We start from the raw sequence: 23,855 nt of genomic DNA on the forward strand, positions 1-23,855 counted from the left end.
TCGCTGCTGGCAGAGGAATGCAGGTTGAGAGTTTTGTGCAACCAGCAACCCACTCATTGGCTTCAGGAGCGTGTTGTGACGAGCAGCACTCCCTGTATGATCCAGTCACTCTGCAGAGTCACCAGGAATAGGACAGGACCAGATTTGAATCCTGTTGAGGAAACTAGGTAACCTTCCTTCTGGTTTTTAGGGAAATTGATGTGCCCTTTTGACCCTTTTCAACAAAAACAGTCTTGGCTGGTGTGTATCATTGTGAAGTCTATAACAGGGACATAGGCCAAAGCCCACAAATTTTCTAAGTTGCTACACAGACAAACTCCCTCTTGCTAAAAAGATTAAAGATAGTTTGCCTGCTAGTAGATAAGTGAAAAATAAGATAGTTTTCTTTTGTTATGTTCTCCTCCTGACAAACTCCACTGAGGGAACACAGACATAAAACAAGGTTTACAGTGGAATACCAACCATGGATAAAGCAAACTTCAGGATCTGCACGACTGAATTCATCTTAGCTATAGCTGTGGTTTTCTTCTTTAATGAAGAAGTGTGATAAAAATAAACCAAATATTCATTCCTTGTGCATGCATATCTCCATGGATTTCACAGCAGGAATTTGGCCCTCTGTGTGTATATATACTATTAAGTTACAATTCCATTAGCAAATTAAATAACCACATATTAAAACGAAGGCAAGAGTTAGGGACTGGTTTTCTTCTGTAAATTTGCCAGCTCTCTCTGGCAAAGTGAATGTTCTGACACAAGTCAGACTGGATCAACAGACACATCAGTTAATAGAAGAAAGACCATGCAGAGTCTACAGAAAAACACATTGAGAAAGGTCAAATACTTCAGGCTTGGACACTGGCAGAGAAAGGAGACTAAGATGGAGCAAGTCAGGAATGTGAATTAAAGCTAGTTGAAGTGGTTTTTAGGGGCATCTAGCCCACAAACCCCCAGAAATTCAACCTCCATCTGGTTTCAGTGATCATCACATTCATTATAATATGATTATTTTTTAAGATATGGTGCATTTGAAACTGTTAGTTTTGGTCACCTGCAACACTTAATAAATGTGGGAATGAAGCAGCAATAACAAAAGCAATGACATCTCTTTTACCTGCAAAATACCACTACCCACTTTAAATCTACCTCATACAGCATTTCACAGACTATGCTAGTTGTAGTGTGCAGTGGTTAGCTGTATAGGACTCATTCATTCCTGTCCAAAGCTACAGGTGTGACTACAGCTGAGGATGTGTCCAAAGGAAATGAGAAAATTATCTCAGGGCAATTACTGAAGAAATTCTCTGGGAAATTACTGAAGAAACGGTGGAGCAATGTTACATCTGTACAATAAAAATAACTGCACAGATCATAGAGGAAGTAAAAAAGTAAAAAAAGACTTTATGAATGGGCAGCCATTACCTGTCTGCATAGAACATGTCTAGGCCCACAGTTAATATTAAGAAAAAAAAAGGAGAAATATTTAGGCTATGCTAGTAGATGGTATTAATTTCATTGATTCATTGAATGCATTCATCATTTTCTCTTGTTATTACAATGCAATCTTTGTTGTAAATCTTGGTGTATGTTGTCACTGATCATCCACTAACCTTGCCAGCGTGAGTGATGGACTCTTAGTAGAATTGATGGATGCCAGTGCCCTTCTGGGATTGAGCCCTGTCTTTTCTCTTTCTCTCAGTAACAGACACTCATTGGATACTGAAGACACTGGATAGTAAACACTTTAAAATTAATGAATTTGAGAAGGTGGAATACTTAATTTGTATTGATTGTGCAAATGCCATTGCTTTGCTCTTCAACACCTTCTTCCAGGGTGGCCTGTAAGGCCACATTCATTACTGAATGAATAAATATCAGTTAGAATCAACAGCAGAAGAACTGCAAAAATTATTTAGAATTTCTCCTCCTACTTGTGATGTAGCTCAAACCTACCTAAATAAGTAGTGATTGAGAATCATCAGCACACAAATGACATTTTTCTCCTCAGCCTATATTTTCAACCTTATCCCTGACAAGGAGAAACCTAATGTCACATGCTTTAAAATGAACTGCTTGGAGCATGTCTAGACCTAATCTTTTGGGCAACAGGTCCTCGAAATCCAGCTGTCATCTGAAAAAGTCAGTAATGTGACAATATGACACATACTGAATTAAAACATAGAAGAAATGTCCCATTCTTAGAGAAGGAAATGGAATTTCACTTTTAGTTTGACTTTAAATTGCATGTTCATAAAAAGCCCGATAGTGTTTGGGTTGCATGCTCTGAAAGTCACAGAAAATTACAAGGAAAAAAACCCTATTATATATTTCCCTGCACAGCCACACCTGGTCCTTTTAAGTTTTACTGCGGAGACTTATGAACAGTGAAGATGATGATGTAATTTACTCTTGGCCATAATAAACCTTAGACTCCAATGCTATGATGTCACATTTTTCATGAATATTAGAAAGAAAAGAAAACATCAATCACCATCTGTAGATGTGAATATTTAGAACTCTGCATTAGCAAAATCATATCAGGCTTCTTTTAAGCCAAGTAGCTGTGTGCCTAACTGATCTCATTTTAATTTTTATCAGTTTTACCTTTGTGTAACATTGACTTCAGCAGACACTTGTCTTTACGCTGCAGTCACAAAGGGCAGAATCATACGTATACGAGTTCAAACCAACAAAGATGAAAAAAGTTACAAAGGTTTTTGACAGCTGTATTATAAGAAAAATGATCAGATACACATGACAGCAGAGCATTTCTAGCCAAGAGAGAGTTTTAAGACAAGTTAAGCAATCAATCATCTACATCACTCACTATTCAGCAAGTCGACATTCAACATCTGAATCAGTCATTACAGAGTAAAGCGAATTAGTAAAGTCTCTTACAAAATGCAAATAAGTGAACTGGAGGACAATAGAGTCAAATTCTAGAACTTGGCAGGAAGCCATAAGAATTATTTTGACAAGACTGCTTGAGGTAATTTGATTGTTACATTTAAAAGAAAAATAATTTTTAAAAAGTGAGCTTCAGTCTTGAGTAGTACAATTTGTGATATAAATGTATAGTTATATTTAGTGACAAAAAGTGTAGAATAAGGAACAAAATATAGTGTCTGCTCTGATGCTTTGCTACACTGCTACATGAATTAACCATTTTTGTTGGTAGTGAGAGCTTTTCCAAATAAATACAAAGAATACTAAAGCTAAAAGCTATCTTAAATGGCATGCAACTAACAGCATTTGTCTTCCTTGAGTATGTTGCCTACTAATGTTTTTGCAGTGTTTCAACCTGCTTCAAAATCCACCTGGTGTAAGTGAGCATCAAAAATAGGTTTAACATCTGCAGAGCTACAAAGCTGCAGGTGTGAAATTCTGTAAAATCATAAGTATCACTATTACCTCGGTCCAAAAAATCTCCACCTAACATCTTCCTTGTTAATACAAAAGAATGAGTTAAAAAGAAGGAAAATTAGTTGAAAATTAGGCAGAAACTTTTAACAACAGTTTCTCCCTGATTTCTATCGGTATATGGGATGCAATCTTATACTCACTTCTCAGTTGGAATAATGGTGGAAAATGGGAGTGATCTTACTGAAAACCAAAAAGTCATAGAAGGTAGCTGCACTGTTAGGTGAATCCTAGACATGCAAGCATTTGGCATGTGGTCTGAGAGGAGTTACATACATCTTTGGCTTGCACATGTGGTGGAATTGATGCAGACATTACATACCTGAAGCTCAGGCCATGCCCTCTGGCCATCAGCCCTTGGGATGTGATGTATTCACTCCCTTTCTCTTCTGTCTTCATGGCTCCATGGAACTGCTCCTGCTCCTAAAGCTGGATGTTTGCCTTCTTAATTCACAAGCTCAGGGCTGGAACCATGTAGGACTTGTCATCACCAGGAAACTTTCTTATTGATGACCTACTAGTGAAGATGTGCCTTAAAATGATTGAGATGGTTTGGTTTTGGTCCTGATATGAATATAGATAGGTAGAAAGAAAGTGCATTCTCATGAATATTTATACTATTATGGTCTATATTAACGTATGGTAAAAGTATTTTTCAGAAAAATGCATATGACTTTGTTAATGTTTGAATAGCTAAGATTATTCTGTGGATCCTTGTACTTAAAAACCTCTTGTCCATGGCAAATGCAAATCTCTGTGAGGAATATCAGAGCTAGAAAATTACTCTTGAGTTTAAAGAGAAGGAAGCTTATTTTCTCTAGTTAAATTCTTGTTCTAAGCAAGCGAACAACATGCTGCCTGTGTGAGAAAGTGTAGAAGATAATACATTTAAGAATAGGCGTTACATGTTATTTTATCTCATCAGCTAGTCATTCTTATCCCTTTTCATATAACTTACAGATCTTTATTAAATGGGTTTTTCTGCTGGAAATAGATTTTTGTGTTTAGATGTGGTTATCAGCCAGTTATCCCCAAGTTTATCCTTGCGAATCTCATTGATTGAACAAAATTGAACTTTTTACAACAGTTGATGAGCTACATGGATAGAACTTTATCACCTAAGAGCTCATACAGGTTTTAAATCGATTTCACTGTTGTTTCAACCTCTTTGTAGAACTGAATCTCACAAGATTCATGAATGTTTGTTCATACCAAACATTCAGGGGCCCAGGTAAATAATGCTTTCACTTGTTTCTACCCCATAAGCACAAATTCCTAAAATGATATCTGTACAAGTCAAAATAAAAGTCTGTATTTCATTTAACCATATTAACAACAGAACTATTACCTTTATCTTACAGAAATGTTGGAATCCAACAACGTAATCAATTTCAATGGACTAGCTAATAGCTCCAGTTACCACACTTTCCTTTTGGACGAAGAACGCAGTCGGCTGTATGTTGGAGCAAAGGATCACATATTTTCTTTCAACCTGGTTAACATCAAGGAATATCAAAAGGTACGTTCATTCATGTTCTGTACAATGTAAATATATACTTCGAATGTTAAAGACTCCTTATTGCTCAGACTATGTTGTGCACTGTTGGAATTAAATAGTAAGTGTTTGGATGTCAGGAGTACTGTTACGACAAAAATATTTGCTGACTCTATGAAAAGAAATTTATAATGAGCCTGTGACCTTTGACTATATAATCTGCAATATTTTCTTTTCAGACTACAAAAAAGAAGCAAATGATAAGTGAATAATCCAGCTATTTCCCAAACAAGACATACTTTCATGGCAACTGCTAAAAAAGCCAAGCATCTGTTATGACAGTTTAAACAGAAAGGCCTTACTGCTCTGTATTTGTCTGCAGATAAAAGAAGCTATTTAGGAGTCCAAGTGTTGATTTTTCTTCTTTAACTCGGCACTTGTAGGCACTCTGCTCTGCTGCTTTTGAACCAAAACAGTTCCAGTATTAATAAAGGAGGAACAAGTCCATTAAATATTGCTGTTCTTGATGGAGACTGTAATTTTCCGGTAAAAGTTGGTCACTAATTAAAAGCTGACAAGCAGTTTAGTGTCATTCTTTTATTTGAGTCCAAATAAATGATTAAGTTTTCCTTTATTTTAGTAAGACAAAATGCCAGAAAGGTAAAAAATGGTATGGAGGTTTGATTTGTTATATTAAGTATTTTGATGGCACATTTTAAAATCCAGAGAGTACCCTTTTATGAGAGATATATTGCTTCAATACCCAGGGATTATTTTTTTTTCTTAGTGTTCCTGACCTTTTGGCCGTTTGACTATTAGCTTCCTAAGATGATAGCAATAAATACCTTGTGTTTTCTGTTCAGAGGGAAGACAGGCTATTCATTTGTATTCTCTAAGGATAAGAGGATAAAAGGAAAACTGAGTATTTTCTTTTCTATTCTCTTTAGAGCAGCTATAAAGGAAACTAGCTATTTATTTGAATTCTCTGAGGGATCAATAGCTTAATGTGCAAAACATCTGGAATAATTAAAGGAAAGAAGGTGTTTCCATTGCAGAAAACAGCTCTGTAGAATGGGAGTGATTGTATTTTACATACTTACATATTCAGATACTTTTAGAACACTATTTGACTTTATATACAAATGTTAATAGATTAAATAAAAAGCTGTCAGTAATATGGAAATGTATGTTAGCAACAGACTTAGAGAATTTAGACTAGATTTAAGAATAGGCAAAGGACTTTAAGAGTTTGGGGATCTGTTTATTATAGATAGGAGAGTCGTTTAAGACACTTCAATCAAAATTACAATGCAGCCAGTGCTGCACTTGAGCTCAAACTTCACCAGTTGTTGCTGATGCCATTTAAGAAAACTCATCAGGTTTCTGTCTAAATGCTGATGGCAGCATCAAAACTCAAAAAGCCAAATTTTTTGATGTACTAAAACCAGTTTGACTTAGCTGTCTTTTAAACCAAATTAAAGGGAAATGTTTTACTCTGAAACTAAGGAGAAAGAACATCTGTCTTGAAATATACTGGTTTGAAAAATACTCAGATTTTTGCCCAAAACTTGAACTAAACTTGAACCGGTCCTTTTGGGATATCTGAGAAGTTTGGTTAATGTTTTTCAACCTAGTAAATTTAAATTTTCACATCTCTGCACATTTTAAGCTGAGAATAGCAACAGGAAGTTGTGGGAATCCTCTGAGACAGAAAATGTGCTCATAAAATTTTCAGTCTTATTTTATAGACTTACGATGTTCGATTGCAGTTTGGATTTCATTAAGAAAATTTTGAATTTTAAAAATGTTTCAAACTGTATTTTCAAATACCATCTACAACATCTCCTTTGCCCCTTTTAGTCATCTGCAGTCCATCTTTTTTTTTTTAATATTTTGCCTTTTGTTTTCTATTAACAAACTATATTGAACACCAAGACTGTAATCCAGACTTAAGGCCATTCATATTGCATTATCTGAGGCTCCCAAATGAATAGCCTGGCATTTTATGGGAAGATCATGTTTTATTCTATATGTAATTCCTAAAAGCTTTTCAAAGAAACATGAATAATTGACTGTGAGGGTCTCTGGATTTTCTCTGTATGAGGTGAGATCCATTTTCTCCTAAGCAAACACTACAGAAAACCTAGATTTAGGATTAGTGTTAGGGTGGCTCTATAGAAACACCATAAACATTTCTATTTTGATGATGCAATATTTGTCAAATACCATGGCTCCTTTTTTATTATTTAATTAACTGAACTAGCGAAAGAGTGACCTATTAGATACACTGAAGAAGCAAATACCTCATTTCTGATGCTGGCACTCTAATGTGAGATTGTATTTCCAGTATGTGAGATTTAAAAGATTAAAAGACTGCTCAGTCAATGGAGGGCCAACCCTCTTATCATTAGGACTAGAGATTCACAGCTGAAATTCACAATGCCGACTTCAAGACTGATTTTACTATGACACCTATTATTCTTGTTTCTGTTCCCAGTATTTCATTTCTCTGTTGTCAAATTTTAAGATAGAAAAGAAAATAAGGAAAAGAATGGGGTGAAGATAAACTGGATAAAGGGACTGTAAGCATTTGGCCTGCAACTTGTGAATGCTGAAGCATGAAATAACACAATGTGATTTTTGTTTTGTGTCTTTAGATTGTTTGGCCTGTATCACATTCCCGAAGGGATGAGTGCAAGTGGGCTGGAAAAGATACTGTGGTAAGTACAAATCTTTTTAGCTTTTTTTTTTCCTTTTATAAAACATTGTAAATATTTTATTATGTCCTACTGTGTTAATTCTTAAAGTATTTTTCCTACTCTGTAAGGTCACACATCTGATCATAACTTCACTCTTGAGTTTTCTCAATCCTCTTATATAGAAGGGTTATTATATTACCAAGGGTTTCAATTTATAAATGGAAATCATGCAGATGAAATAGAATTTATATACCAAAGAGAAAAAAAATCAGTAAGAAAGAAAAAATATCAGAATGAGAAATATTAGCCCTTGCATACTCATCTCCTGATGAAAAGGTACATAATGTTTTGACCTATTTTTGCCCTGCTCTAGGTCCCAGTTATCAAGGGAGTTCCAAGAAGTGCTTTCTCTTTGTAGCATCTCTTCGGAGCCAGTGGGTTCCCCAGAGCCCTTTCCTGCATGGAGTTCATAGCAATATTGAGGTCAAGGTGGTGTAAATATTCTGCATCAGTTTTGGTGCCTCAGGAAAGATGCTACTACACCAGGCATTATTTTCTGAACATTTTCCCTCATTCCTGCGTACATCGTATTCCCTGTATTTATGAGGTAACAGAGACATAGCCAGTAGCCCCCAAATAGCAATCATTCCACACTGACAGTAACTGTCTTCTTTAAAAGAAAAGTGTGGGAAATAGGGCTGAAGAAGAGGGGAAAAAGAGATAAAAAATACATGCATGCAAGAAGCCAAACAAATACTTGCATAGCAAAGCCAAATGGGAAATCACTGTGGTTGCCAAGGTATAAGTGAGAGTGGAACTTGGCCCCGTGTGTATATGCTATTGGCCTGATTTTCAGAGATGATTCTGTAAAATATTCATAATGCCAACCATATGCCTCTAGAGAGCTCCATTTGAATAATTTCCTAGGTCATAATAAAAATAGTCTCATCAGTCTTTACCTAGGCCATAGAGGACAGTTGTCTTCAAAAAATGCCATCTGGGAACAGTAGAGGTAGATTGGGTAAAAAGTAAGAAATATGGGCTAAGCTAAATATGTGATGGGACAGCTGAAATGCCAGATACCACGCCATCTCATTACACAGAAATAATGCATTTGAAGTAATCCATGCTCAAGTCCACAAATAATTTTCAGGAGTACTTTGCAAGGTGAAGCCTAGAATATTGAATATTCAAGGTTAAAAAGGGGGGCTAGTGTTAAATGTATGAGCAAATTAACTAACCTTCCTGCTTTATCTCATGTGAAGTATTATGATACTACATTAAGTAGATTTTTTTCCATGACTGGAGCAAAAACCTAGAAAACTAATAAGAGATTCAGTACCTAGCATGAAAGTATATTCTTATTTTTTAAATAATTATTTTTAGAAATTCACTGTAATAAGAAAGAGTATGCTTTATACATTTCACTAAGCTAATTCTAATTCAGCTTAGCTGTCTAAAATTGTAAAGACACACATTCTGGAGTAAGCTGAGAGGTCCCCATCTGACTGTGGTGAGCTTGAGAAGACTCCTTATACTGTAACTTTTATTCACCTCAATTCTTTTGCTCCCTGTGATACTGGGACAGGTACACCTGCTGATCATGAATGGGTGAAGCCCACACCACTGTGTAGTGCAGTGTGTGACCCTGGCATTTTTTGATGGGTTTTTTTTGGGGGTTGTTTTTTTTTTTGGGTAATTTTACAGTTCTCTACAGGAGTAGGTGAGAAGTAAAATAAACATGTAGGTGACTATAAAGAAGGAATACATATGATGATGTGATCAGAACATTGTCTTTAAGTATTTAGAGTTACCATGCCAAAAACCAGTGCATTACAAACAACATATTTAATGCAACTTTAATTACACATAATTTAAAAATCTCATTTTTCCTCTTATTTATTTTTAAAGCCATTGTCAGTACCTTGGGAGTGTGAAATATAAAGGCCATAAAAATAACTCAATAAACTCTCATTAGAGGGAACAGGAGAAAAAGAGGACAGGTAAAGGGACATATAAACCAGGCTTGATATAATACTGCTTTCAGCATGTACCACTTCTAAGATATTATATACTCCTCACTTCTGATGGTTCAAAATTTTCTACATGACAGTCTATAATTCTGCATTGAGGTCTTTTTAAAAAAAAACCCTCCTTTTAATTATTGATCTCCAGGGTAAATCGGTGCTGAAAATGCAACCCCCACTAATGGGCCAGGTGCGCTGCAGCAGCTGCAGCACAAGCACAACCCCAGCCCTGCCCCACTGCTAACCTCAGCTATGACCTCTGAGATTTCCTCTCATAATTATAAGAGGTAATTCAGCGTTGTTTTCACTCCTTCAGAGGGATTCCTTATCCTGATGCTGTCAGTCATGCCCGTCTCAGCACAGCAGGTTCGTGGCTCGGGATGGTCCACACGGGATTTGAGGAGAGCAGCCAATGGTGCCTATTCCTGCTCTCCCGCTGCCCCTTTGTTACTTAAGCAATAATTTCAGTTTCTGTTTTTAAAGGACTTAGTATATGTTCATTACTTAAGCTTTACTCACTGTTAGGTGGATGAAACTTTTAAAGTGTGCTTTGGATTTTTTTCCATATGAGTAAGCTGAGAAGAAGTGCTGAAAGACTCCCCCCAGCTATGCAATACTTACTTAAAGCAGAACTTCTCTGAAAAAGGTTAACTGCTAAAATACAGATTTTTTTTCCAATAAAATTGTAATTACTGACCCATGTAAGTACTTTGTATTACAATATATTTCCATTTCCTCAGTATAGAGTATCACAAGCACCAAAGTAACATTGTTCATGAAAAATTAAAGGCTATAAATAATAAATAGGATATTTGCTTACGTAATTCAACTAAATGAGTAATTCTGTGAGGATTATTTGCTATTCTGGACTTCAGTATCTTATTTGATCTATTCTGGTTTCTGTTAATCCTGTGAATATTTCTTATGATTCCTGGCCAGACCTTGGCAATGATCAAAGAAGACAAAGTCTCTACAGAATAATTCTCAGCTTTTATATAAACTTACAGAACAGTCATGCTGCTAGTCATATTCCTCACTGGTGAGCCTCAATATTTCATGTATAAATACAGCAGTCACTTACAAATACACATGACAACCTCTGCATTAAATGTGGGATAAATAACAGGTAACTAACAGAAAAAGAAAAAGAAAATATGGCTACAATTTTATTTTGACATTCCTGGGATATCATAAACCAGCAAAGCAGAGCATGGTGGTTTACAAGAGTTATCAGAAACACTAGTTAGTTTTGCAGGTAGGCATAGAGCAAGGATACATTCCTGGCTGGAAACCTCATTTAGTCCTTAAACTGTTAATTTGTCATTGCTTTGAAAGTTTTGGCTGCTTTGGCTGTTTAGTCGATGCATCTCTGCATTAGATTTGCATTGTAGCAGTAGTTCACAAAATACACAGTTAATCAGAGAAATTCCTACTAAGGGGTACAATAGGTTTCTATGACCTGAAAGCTTAAAAAATGTGTTTCTGAAGGGCACCTTAGGGTGTTACTTTCAAGTACGATTTGACTATCCAATTTATTTAGCCACTTTTAAAGATTCCAGGTCAAATTAAATTGTTGAAACCGTCCCTTCTGGCCTTGACATGTATAAATGTATAAAATTTCAGTAGGTGCTTTAACAAAGTCATGTAGGACAAGCTGTACGATGACAGACACACACTTTGCACAGTGTGAGATATCAGCTTCTCCCTGGATGTTTCTGGTGAGAAATATACATTGATGTACAAAGAGATACAAAGAGTATGAAGTACTTTTACTTGGCACCAGCAAGTTTCTACGTCTGCTCTGTCAGATGAACATAGAGTTACTCCATCCAGGTCCAGAAAGAGTTACACTTCTGTGTACACAGCTGAAGTGTACCAGCACATTTGCATGTGGGTAAGCACTGACTGTATTATAATAATAAAAGGAGATAGGCATCTACCTGGGCTATTTAATTGCAATTAAATTTTACCTAGCTATTATCTCTCACCTGATTCCAACTGTGCTTAACTTTTTTATACTTAATAGTTCTCTTGACAGCAATTTGGAATCACTTTAGATCAGAAACCTGTTTCCAGTGACAAAGCAGCAAGGCTCTTCACACATATTTAATGACATAGCCATATTCTGTGCATGCTTTTTTGCATTCAAGTATGGCTAGCACTTGATTATTCAATTTATTGTTCATGCAAGTAGAATCACATGACTGTAATGTAATTTGCCATCTCATTTGTTACAATAATATTTGAAGCAAAATGTTCATATGGTGATCTTAGTTTATGGTTTATTTAAAGTTTTTCATCCCCTCCCTAAAATATAGGAAGGCATAGGACTGATCTGTAGGCTTATGGATCCATCAGTGTGCAATGATTTAATTTGGAAAGAAAGAAAGAAAAAACAAAAGAACTCAGAAAGTAAAAACTGACTCAACATGTGTCCCTCAGCCATATCTGGTGATACTTTGGAAAAAACATAGCTGGCTATAATTGAACACGAGTCCCTTTAACTCATTTTATTACTGTTGTTGCCTTAGGGAAAATAGAAGAACATAGAGGCAGAAAGTAAAAGTAATTCTTTTCATCTGTTATTGTAAACAAAGATCTGAAGAGGGAATCTGAAAATTAAATATACAATGCTGGCTGGATCTAGAAAGCATGTTTCTAAATTCATCTGACAGGCACAGTTTTTCCAGTCAGATTACCTCTGGCCCTTTGGGTCTGCCAAAGAGAAGTTCATTCCTTTCTGCCAGGGTTCTTCCTTTGGAGGACATCTACAGCCAAATTTCCAGCTTTTCTCCCACCAACCTTCATTGCCATCCCTTTTTCCTTTCTGGCTTCCTGTCTCCAGCACAGCACTAAAATTCTTTAGCAAAGCCTAAAGACCCAAGATACCTATCCAGCCTGGGGAAAAGAGAAAGGTGAATGTCTCCTGGGATGAGGGGGAAAATGAGTAAAAATCCAAAACAATAGGTCTCAAATGAGTTTGGGGACAGAATTTATTCTCAGTACAACCTGAGTATTACAACAAGAAGTATTTTCTGTGATGTGTAAGATAAATAGTGCCGGATCTTCTTCCTTCATACTGTCAGCTGTCCCAGTTAGTATGCTGGGTTTTTCAGCTTGAGGGCTGCTCACCCCTTCTTCTTGTCTGTGTTCTTTAATATGGACACAGTTTCCTACCAAAGCATTCCTTACTATTTGGGAGATGAGAGAGTGAGACATTTGTAAGCAGTGTGCAGCTGTAATACTGCTGCTTTGGAAAACTGCTATGCATAGACGACAAACAAAAGAGAAAGTCGGGAAAAACACCCTTCAAAACCTACAACCACTTCACTCAGAGGTGAACTTGGTTTGGTAAAAAAGGAGTTAAGGACATTGGAATCTTTCAAAGTTCCATGGAGCTCTCAAACAGACCTGTCCCCCCCAGGAGCTTCTGGCTGTGCCAGGTCCAGTTCTTGGATGGACCCCCACAACACACCAGCATGAAGCCTTATTTATGGTGTATTTCAGATGTTGATCCTACAGCTTGTGTTCATTAGGCATTTGCATATATTTCTTTCTATGAACTGACCAAGGAAAATCAGTTACTGTAAGGTAATAACTTGTGTCCTTATACAGAGGAAGAATTAAGTTGGCAGTTGTTCATATTTTCATATTTTACCCATTTATTTATCATGAGAAGTCATTTAAGTCTTTCAGCATGGGGGAAAAATTGATATAGATCAAGGAGAAAGCTAATTTTCCAATTTTGGGCTCATTTTTCTGTTATAGGTGTGACTATAGAAATTTGCCTCTTAAGGAAATTTAATATTCAGCAGATTTAATGCAGTCCTGTAGGAATGTTTTCTTTGTTGCTTTTGAAATACCGAGTCAGAGTTGGAAAAGGGAAAGTAAAAGAGGCAAAAAATCTTTCCAAAGTTATGGGGTTTAATTTTCTATCAATATGTGTTCCTCATGAGCCCTCATTTGGCCTTGGCAAAGTCTGAGAATTATTTATGGCTGAGTTTCCAGTTATTGCTATTTCAAAATGTTGTTGGGTAATTCCATGTTATGATTTACTGCACCCCAAAATGGACAGAGTAAATTTATTCTTCATACAGTTCTTTCTAGAAAAACACATTAACTGGATGACTGGTAGAAATGATAGATATGTTTAGTCCCTGTTTTGTTTAAGGGCTTCAGTCTGAAGCTCATGAAATTAAAGAAAAGCCTTTTCTTTGGTGCCAGTCACAATTTTTTTCCTTTTTTTTTTTTTTTTTTTCACGTTATGTCCATTTTATTTTTGCTTATCTCTTGTTTCAATAAAAGTTAATTTTAAAATTAAGGATAGGTCTGCTCTGAAAGATCACATATCGCAGTTCCTCTATACTCAAGATGTGGTCACTATAGAACTATTAATTTAGGCCACAACTAATTCTTTCTGTAGTTCTCTTGCTTACATATACCAAAAATAGGTCTACTAAATTTCTCCCTGCTGCACACAAGTTAAAATATTATCTTTTTTTCTTCTGTAGTAACTCAGAGAACTAAAGGGAAAGTTGTTTAAATAACTTAGGAAATAATATGCTATTTTTTCCTCTTAGTTTTTTTTTTTTGTTTGTTTATTCTTCTTCTGACTGAATGGTAGAATATCTGTTATTTTAAATAATCTAATAATCTCTTATTCCCTTAGATAATTCCTTTCAGATTAACATTTTCCAAAGACTTTAGGTTACTATACATGCATCATAAATATATATATAGACAGAGAAAAAATATCCAACCAACAAAAAGATAACAAAAAACCCACTAAAACCATTAAACAAATTCGCATTTCAGCAATTTCACTTGGGTGCCAAGTTTTTACTGAGTGGGAATTTTAAGCCTCTGTTACTTAATGTTTCTCTGGTTCTGCATCTCTCTGTGGTGTCAAAGCAGTTTAATATCCCCACAGAAATTTCCAGCTTCCCACAGTAAGACGCGTGTAACCTCCTAGAGTAGCTTACACAGTGTATTTATTTACAGTCATACACACTGCTAAGCAACTGCCCCTTGGAGATGCCACAGTCTTTTGCTTCATTTCAACACTTCATGGCTTTACCTTCACTTTCAACACACAAGTTTGGAGTGTACTTATCTGAGGTGGCTGTGAGTGGAAGTCATTAGAGGATATGTCTATACTGTGCTGAAAAAAAAAAAGGCAAGCTGACTGATTTGGAGCCTTCATATCTTATGTGCCTGTAACAGGCTTGGCAACCTGTTTGTCTGAAATACTCCACCCATTTAGCAGGTGTTGATCCAATTCGGAAAGGAGGGGTGTAATCTGATTTCTCTAGGAGACAGGTGATTACTCCACCCAGATGGAAGAGATAGATGAGAGAGACTCAGATCTAGGCTGTGGTTGCAATTTAAATTGCTGCTGGGCTTGGTGAGACTGCCTGAGCTGAAACCCTACATTAGTGTTCATTTCTTTGCTAATAAAGCTGTGCTTATATTGTGGGGCAAGTTTACTCTATAGAACAAAAGCTATGGTCAGAAAAGAACTGGCTTCTACTTGACCTCAAATATTTTGGGTTACTTCTAAAATACTCTTCTGTTCCTTAAATTAATTTATTCTATTCTGTAGGAAGTGCAAACTGCTGAAAAACATAACAATTCAAAATGAAGGAAGCTTGCTAGAACTCATGGAAAGGTTTCATGTACAACAGTCACCCTATGCTTGCAAAACCCAAAACCCTACTTGTTTGCTGGACTGCATCCACAGAAGACTTTGATTTGTCTTGTTAACTGTGCATTAACCAGATGTAAAAAAAAATATGACATAGTCATTAAATCAGGTATTTTGTGCTGATATTTTCTTGGCATCCCTCTAGCTGTTCACAGGTCTGGAAAATTTATTATATGCATCTTCTGAATGAAAATTTCAGGGATTGATACATGTCTTGTAGTTTGAACATACTGAATGCAGAAAAAGTTGAAAAAATTTTACTTCCAAAGATCACTGGGTCAAATGGTTAGTGCTAATTACAAAGCTTTAGGGGTCTGATGTGTCAAGGGAGGCATCTACAAAGCATGGCTTCTAATGACTTCTTTTAATGGCTTCTGGATTAAGATTGTTTTCAGGACAGACCCTAGGGAATATCCCACCCAGCTCAGCTACCTCCATGCTTAGCCTTACTGGTAATCCCTGGGCCAAATGACCAAATACCTGTGGTGACCCAGATTTGCAGGTGGGTAGGTAGAGAGGCAGGGAGACATTTTGTGTTTTGCCCTCACTAACACAAAGGCAGAACCAGAGAAGCTTTCCATCTGCTGTGCAAGTGTGCTGACAGTACAACTGTTTGCTAATATGGCTTGCAGTTTTCTGGCTTGAAGGAATCGGGATATATCTGCCTTTTTTTTTTTTTGCTGGCTTTTTTTAATCATCTGCTTTCTTCTCTTTTCTTGCCTGATGCTTTAATGGTTTAAATTCATGCAGACATCCTGCAACTTGAGTAAATTATACACTTTAAATATTCTCAAGAACTCCTGTCATATCAAAAAAAAAAAATCAGATAACAGGCATAACTTATTGGAAAGATAACTGGAAGCACAGTATATATCTGTACACAGTATACATCTGAACTACACAACCAAAAATATCTTATTAGCCCTCATCAGTCTGAAGTTTCTCAGGGCATATCTTGTCAGCAGAGGAAAATTTAGGTATGAAACTAATCAATGGCTCCTGTGCAATGCTGGCAGCATTGGCCATGCCTAAGAGTAGAGTCATTTATGACATCTCCAAAGGAGTCAGATCCCCCAGATCACAATACCATATAAAGTCCTGTAGATCACAGCCCTGCATTAGGGCCACTGAATCTGGGGATCTCTCAGCTTTGAAAAATTAGGTGAAATCTTGGTTTTTATTGGATCTGTGTGTGTGTGTGTGTGTGATGAAATGCGTGCTGCTTGTAAGGCTTTGAAAAATGAGTGATGTAACTACCAAGAAGTAAGTTAATAGAGACCCCTTTCTGTAACACAGACCCCAATACTTCAACTGCTCTACTTGCTTCACTCAGCACTGCAGAGTAGCTTTTTCAGAGGGTAGGACTATAAAACATTGATCCTGCTAATTGCAAGGAACAATAATGACAAAAAGGGGATGTAAATGATGGTATTGATCCCAGCTGCAAGGGGTACACAGTCATAAATCACGTTTGCAAACGTTTTCATGCCAGCTATCCTCCCCAACTCTAAAATCATGCACCTGCCTATACAGGTTCAGCTGGAAGGTTATCTCATAGAGTACAGGTGCCAGGCAGGATTTCCCCACCCATTAGGGTTTGCACACAGCTCCTAGTACTTGGAGACTTTCCTGTTCCTGCCAGCATTAACGCAATAGCTTTGCAGCACTGTTGCCAACCAGCTTACTCCAATAAAATAAAATTTTAAAAGACCATTTCATTTTAACAGGACTCAAATAATTTGCTTTGCTCACTGCTTATTCTGGGCCTGTTTAAGCCAACTGTGCAGTTGGACCAGTATTTTTCCAAATGTTACTGTAATTAAAAAAGGGACACAGCAATAATTTTAAAATAATGCTATTGCATTTTACAAAATCTTGCACCCAAACAAGAGGAGCTGTGAAAGCACACGTGGTGCAGAGCTCACCCTGAAGAGGCCTCCTCACCCATGCTTACTGACATGTTGAAGTCTTTCCCAGGTCTAACTGAGAATCCATCATCTGTGTACATGGCAATCACACGTATATTTATTGCGCTAACACTTCGGAAATATTTTCCTTGAAACAATGCTGCTCCATGCTAAAAAAGATATCTGCCAGTACTGACTGAACTGATGGCAGTCAGCAGTAGCCCACCAGCAAAAAAAGAGAAGTTAAAAAGCTCCCTGATAAGTCCAGAATATCTTTCAGCAGTGTGATAAATTTGAATGACAGCAGTAATATCGGGGATTACTTATTCTCCGTGGATATCCCTGACCTCATCATTTGAAAATTCAGCTAATGGGACAGAAGAAGGAAGAAAAAAGTAAACATAATAATTAACCTCATGCATGGGACTTTATATGAAAGCTGTCCATCCATTTTGATTTAAGACAAAACATGTATTTATTTTGCTTGTCCAGCTGTTAGATGATGGTTCTAAATCCTCTTGTCCATCCAGTTCAGACAAAATCTTATGATATTTTAATCACTTGGCTATGTGGGAAGACTGATATAAAGGAAAAATGTATTACTGGGTCTGATGCTTGTCTGGATTAAATCAGCAGAAAACTGTTGAAGCTAATGATACTGTAAAGGATCATTTAGCCTTCTACTTATTGCCTGCATAATCTGGCCATTTGCATTTGCTGCAATATCTGAGAAGCAGTATGGACATCACTATTGGTTTGAAAAAAATGAAACCACTTTCTTAAAATAAGGAGAAAAATCTGGATATTAGTTAGTCACAGGGACTTATCCTTCGACTTAAAATATGCCATTAAAAACTCTTCGCTGCATTAGTAATCCAGATCGAAGGACGTAACTTCCAGGCTTCTGGAGGAGAGATAATTACTGGAAACTCATAAAACCCACCTAAATTCTGTTTTAATTTTCATACGCAGAGCAGATGTTTTGACAGATGGATGGACTTTATTTTTGTAACTGTCCGGGAAAAGTCTGCATAACACAGCCTAATCAGTGTTACATATCTTTACTGTTTGTTTTTCAATCTTTCTGCATTTGGCTCTTATTCTTTTGGTTGCAGACATTTTCTTTGTAATTTATTTTTTCAGGCTAATCTCTCTCTGCATAAGCCCTTCTATCAACTTGATGTATAAATATTGGAAAACTCTTAAAAAATAAATCTGTGTGTTTGGTTTGTAAGTCAGATACATTGATCTTTATATAGTGGGTGCCTTTCTGGAAAACATAATTAACACTTTATCTCCTCTTCAAGACAGGCCCTCTGCCCTTATAGCTGCTACAGAATTTGGAATTTAAATTTTGAGTTAACTTACCTGTCCAGAGACACACTGGACCTCTTTGACTTTAATTCACACTCTGAATGCAAGTGACAGTCTAATAATTCCTTAACTTGTTTTACAAGTAGGACTTTAGCACAGGAGAATTTGCAGCTGAGGTAGTGCTGTGGCTGCATTACCATAGTATGATGCAGACTCTTTTAGCCACTTTCAGTAAATCATCAGCGTGGAACTGAGGATCTGAACCCCAAAATTTCCTTAGTCTGGTCTGGAGGAAGTGTAAAAACGTTTATGATACCTGAAGCTCAATCCTTTTTCTCACGCAGGAATGCCCAGTGAACTTCTGGGGCATGTTCCCTCACGTGGCCAAATGTACCTTTAACTCCAGATGGAAGTTAGAATGGCTTCATTTGGATACCCTGATGCACTTATGCACCAAACTAACCCCGGGAAACCTGTGGGAGCTGCTTGGGCTTTGGTGAAGGTTATGGTCCACATTCCTTCATACAAAGAAACAAACTGGATTGTGCCTGAGGTGTGTGGTGACTGCTTCAGCTACTGCACATTACCATTTCTTTGGCCATCCTTTGTAGGCTATTGGCAATCATGCCATCACAACTATTTGCAGACACAGATCCAGCAGATCCCATCAGATACATAAAAATGTAGCTATCTAAAGAAGTTTTCTGTGTCAGAAAAAGAGGAAGAAGACCTTGCAGGCTGTGCTAGAAGGTCTCAGATGTGATTTAGGGATTTAGTTTCTTGGATTTTAAGATAGAAGCACTTCTGTACAAGGCCAAAGGCAGGACCTACAGCTCTTGTGGAAACCTTAGAGCATTTATTGAAATATAAATGAATATTAATCCTCTCCAGGGGTAGGTAGATAAATAAATGGGTATTTTTGAGGACTGCAGTAACTCCCACATGATGTACCTAATTTTCCCTTTGAATATCTACTTCAAACATTCTATGCCATATGCAGGCACTCGTGCTTTCTGCTCTGTGTATGTATATATATAAACTCAAGCTGTAGGGCATAAACCAGTGTTTAGCTTCATATAGGCAAGAAAGTTTTCCTAATATTAAGCTACTCACTATAATGAACAAGACTATTAGGAGCAAGTATTTATAATGATTCACTGTGATGATCCCAGTGCCCGTCTTCTTTAACATTTATTTTCATAACCCATCCAAGTAATACTTTCCTGCCTACAGAGAACTTTTCAAAATTTGCATTAACTTTTATTCGCATTATTAGGCTAAAAGTATTTAAACTCTCACAACACCCTGATCTGGGTTTGCAAAAAACTTATTTCCACATGGAAAATAATTTTTTTAAGTCTGATTTTCTTTCTTCATCTGTTTTACTTGACAAAGAACAATATCCAAAGGATATTGATGTGTCCAGAATATATTCCCTTTGAACAACATCCCTTTCTTGGGGAAAGTAAAACTAGATGCAAAAGCACTGGGCAGCTGGACTCACACACAGGCGCTGTGTTGAACTTCCCTGAGAATTTGTTCCTTACATCTTCTGCCTCTGGGTTACCTCCTCTTCCTCTGGTGGATGCTTTCTCCTGTCTGCTGTATTTTGTGAGACACTGCATGCCTTTTATTGTCTTTATCTCCCTTCCAATGCTTTACAGTCTGCAGTCATGCAGTGAAATGCCTCGTCCTGCTGGCACAGACCTCCACACCAACAATACAGTGCTAGCCTGGGGGTCTGGCAGGGGGAGATGCTGATGCCAAGTGGGGCAAGCCCAGCTGGAGACACCCAAGTCATTCCAGGCCTCCAGCCAAGGGGGTTGGGGAGCTGCTTTGTAGTTGAGTTGACATAGCCACTAGTGTCAGGACCAGCAGAGCTGCCTGCCAGGTTTCACAAGCAATGGTGCCTGAATGCCACTGAAGCAGTTGTCCTGTGAGAGCAGGAACAGGGAAACAGAATGGGAATGGGAGTCAGTCACCCAAGTCTCACATGGTGGCAGACCCAAATTGCATTCGGGCACACACACTTTCCCTGATACCTTCTTTGTCATACCCATGTGCTGAGATTAAGAGTCTCTGCAAATCATTCAAAGCTGTTAAAGTTGGTTTATTACAGGTTTGTGGGAAGTTTTTTTGTCCCAGAGTCACATAAACCAGGAAAACCCAATATTCACCAAAGCAAACTCTTGCTAAGTTCAGAATATCAAAGGACCAGACACGACATTTCCACACATAATGGTGTACCTGTGCAGCTGTGCTTGAGCACAGATAGACAAAGGAAGGAGTCTGAGATGGAAATCAATGTGCCTGTTGCTATTGTTCCAGGGAGAATAGCACCGTCTCCCAGGCAGGGCAGAAACTTCACTTTGAACTTCCTGAGTTGACAAGGGCTTAAATCAGAACTATAACTTTACTTTGATGTCATTTATTGTAGTTTAATACCCCTCTTTATTTATTTTTTTACTACCATGTAAAATATATAAAGAAACCTAATCTGGTAGAGAGGTGTATGAGAATTTACTGAATAGACCTTAATGGTTCCTTTATGCAGCTATAAAACAGAGGGGAGCTATAAGAGCAGTCTGAACTGGACTAGGAACTTTAAATGTTAAATAAATTTAGTCATCATAGTCAAAGGTTTATTGCTGTAGGTATTTGTCTTCCCCGTTGTTTAACTAGGTTGTTCATTTCTCAGACATCTAAGGTAGAAAACACCCTGTATGAGGAATTAGGTGAGCTTGAAAAGAAGGATGAATAAGCTAAATCTGCTTTTGGAAATACATTGTAAATTTGAAGTCACTTGACTGATATTTACTCATTTACACTATTATGAATCCTGAACACTGGATGTTCAAACATGGCTATGATAGGGTTAATACACCTTCTCCCACAGGCTGATCTGGACTAATTCAGTGAAGGTGGTGATTGAACTTTCCTTAATTTCATCTGCAGAAATCAAAGAAGACTCCTGCCCCTAATCTAAGTAGGGTTTTTCCATCCCACCTTTACAGCATTAGCTATCTAATACCTTCTTGCTGTACGTTACAGACAAGCTGAATGGCCTCAGTGGGTTGGAGGATGGTGTTAACAACACCAAGGCTGTGTGTTCAGGCCCCATGTGGGCCATTCACTGAGGAGCTGGACTTGATCCTTGTGGGTCCCTTCCAACTCAGAATATTCTGTGATTATGTGATTCTGAGTGCATACACAGTCACAGGTGGTGTGTTGCTGTAAATCAGAATAATTCCTCTGAAATCAGCACAATTTGCTCACACTGGCTCTAGGTCCAGCCCATCTACTCACAGCATGTTGTCTGTGGCTGCCAGCCTGTAACACTTCATGTTCTTCAGGTAGGTAATTTTAAAAGCTTTAGTAAAGGGTAGTAGTAGATCATAAAGATCTTTTTAACATCATGATACATTAAACTTGACAAGGCAAAGCACTGTCCTAGACAAACAGTACTGTGTTTCTATCAGGCCAGATACAACTCTTAAGTGAGAAATTTCTGATTTATTTAATAATGCACACACATCATTGCTCAGTTTTAAATTATGTGGAGTCAAAGTCAGATGCTCCATCTGAAACACAGAATGTCAGAATTCAAGAAAGGATCTATTTCAATTTTGTTAATGTTACATGAATTTGGGGTATTTGCCCATTTTACTCTTGTAGGCATTGAATTTTTAATACACTTTCCTGCGTTTTCCATATTTCTTTTACTTAAAGCAGCAAAGAACAAGAGCATTAATAAAAATATAGAAATATATTTTTTTATGATGTATGCCCAGTATTTGCTTAGTACTCTATATGACAGTGGAAAGCAGTCTGTGAATAAACATAAATATAATAAATGTATGCTCATGCTTATACTTGTGTGTGGGAAGAATAAGAATGGACCAGAAATTGTGTGCTTTTATTAAGAAAGGTCAGAATGCAAAGAATTAAGAGTAACATCGATCTCTATTTCTTTCAATTTCCTGTTGGATTACCTTAACTATCTCTTATGTTTTCTCTTCCATCTCTGTTGAAAAGATATCAGCAATAAGTCAGGGCTGCAGTAAGATCCTGGATGCTTTTCTCTGGGTGCTCTTTTTAATACATTGCCATTATCTGTTATGCAAATATACAATAAAATTGTAAGAGCAATGTCATTCCAGCACAGTCCTTTGTGTGAGGGAGGGAATCAGTGTTTCATCTGTGTAAGTTCATTGCTTTTCCCTGTGGAGGCCTAAGGCATGCCTCAAACTGCACATGCATTTTCCTGGCAGAGGCTTTATTTTGTGTTTGGGAGTATCTGGTTTAATTAGCAAGTAAGCTACAGAGAGGGAGGATGTCAGTCAAGGAGATTTCTGTGAGTGCAGTAGCTCAGGTGGTGTTTCCATGGGCTCTCATCTACTTGGAAAGGTAGAGTTGAGCAGTGTATCAAAAGACATCAAATACACAGAGAAAAATCTTCCTCATATTAAACACAGACTTTACTGAAAATATTTAATTTCATTGTTCTTATTTTCCTTCTGTTTGAAGTCAATTTTTTTCAATTGTGTCAGTAGACCAACTGGCAGGCATTGACATATTTCTTTTCTGTATTAGACCTGATTGAAATAAAATTATTAAACAAATGGGAAAAGTTGTCGTCTTGACTATCCATTTTAATAACATTAGGTATTAATAATGACAGTTTTGTTAACAGGTAACAGATAATGTTTGTACTAGGGACTGCTAGTGTTACTATTAAGTTTTTATTTGCTGAGAACTAAAATAACTCATAATGGATAATTTACTTAGGAAGAAAACATAAAGTCCAAGTCTTGAAAAGCTTGTATTCTAGGGGCTGTCAATGATTGTATGGAAGTTTAACATATGTATTCATATGTTTAAGACTGGCCCGTAGATACAGACAGTGGGGGTGAGGCAGCATTCATATGATTGTTAAAAATGCTATATCAATGACTTAGTTTTCATCAACTCCTTCCATCTGGCCCATTTTTCTTCTAATTGTTACTTAATTGAATACAAGCAAACAGTTGGTCCATTTTTCTTCATTATTTCATTCTGACACATCTCTATAAATGGGTTTTGTCTTACAAACACAGCAATAGCATAAATTACAAAGATGAAGCGTGTCTGAAACAAAAACTAGGGGTTTTTTTCTGTAATCTTTTCTTTGGGGTTGGATGCTTTATTAAATAGCAAGCAAAGATATTTAAATGAGAAATTAAAGCAGGCTATTTATTAAATGCTTAGCAGTAAACAATCTTATGAACAGCATGAAATGATCACACTTTA

At 37.0% G+C, this 23,855-nt stretch overlaps 1 protein-coding gene across 1 annotated transcript in view; it reads left to right on the forward strand.

The window, feature by feature from the left end:
* The window catches only part of SEMA3A (semaphorin 3A), a 170,467-nt gene that overhangs the window by 43,331 nt on the left and 103,281 nt on the right, over positions 1 to 23,855 (forward strand). Inside the window, exons 2-3 of the mRNA XM_068189556.1 lie at positions 4,782 to 4,939; positions 7,573 to 7,635. Of these exons, the coding sequence (XP_068045657.1) occupies positions 4,782 to 4,939; positions 7,573 to 7,635 (221 nt within the window). The remainder of the gene's footprint in view (positions 1 to 4,781; positions 4,940 to 7,572; positions 7,636 to 23,855) is intronic.

This window comes from Anomalospiza imberbis, chromosome 5 (genome assembly GCF_031753505.1).
Source record: "Anomalospiza imberbis isolate Cuckoo-Finch-1a 21T00152 chromosome 5, ASM3175350v1, whole genome shotgun sequence".
Classification (NCBI taxonomy): domain Eukaryota; kingdom Metazoa; phylum Chordata; class Aves; order Passeriformes; family Viduidae; genus Anomalospiza; species Anomalospiza imberbis.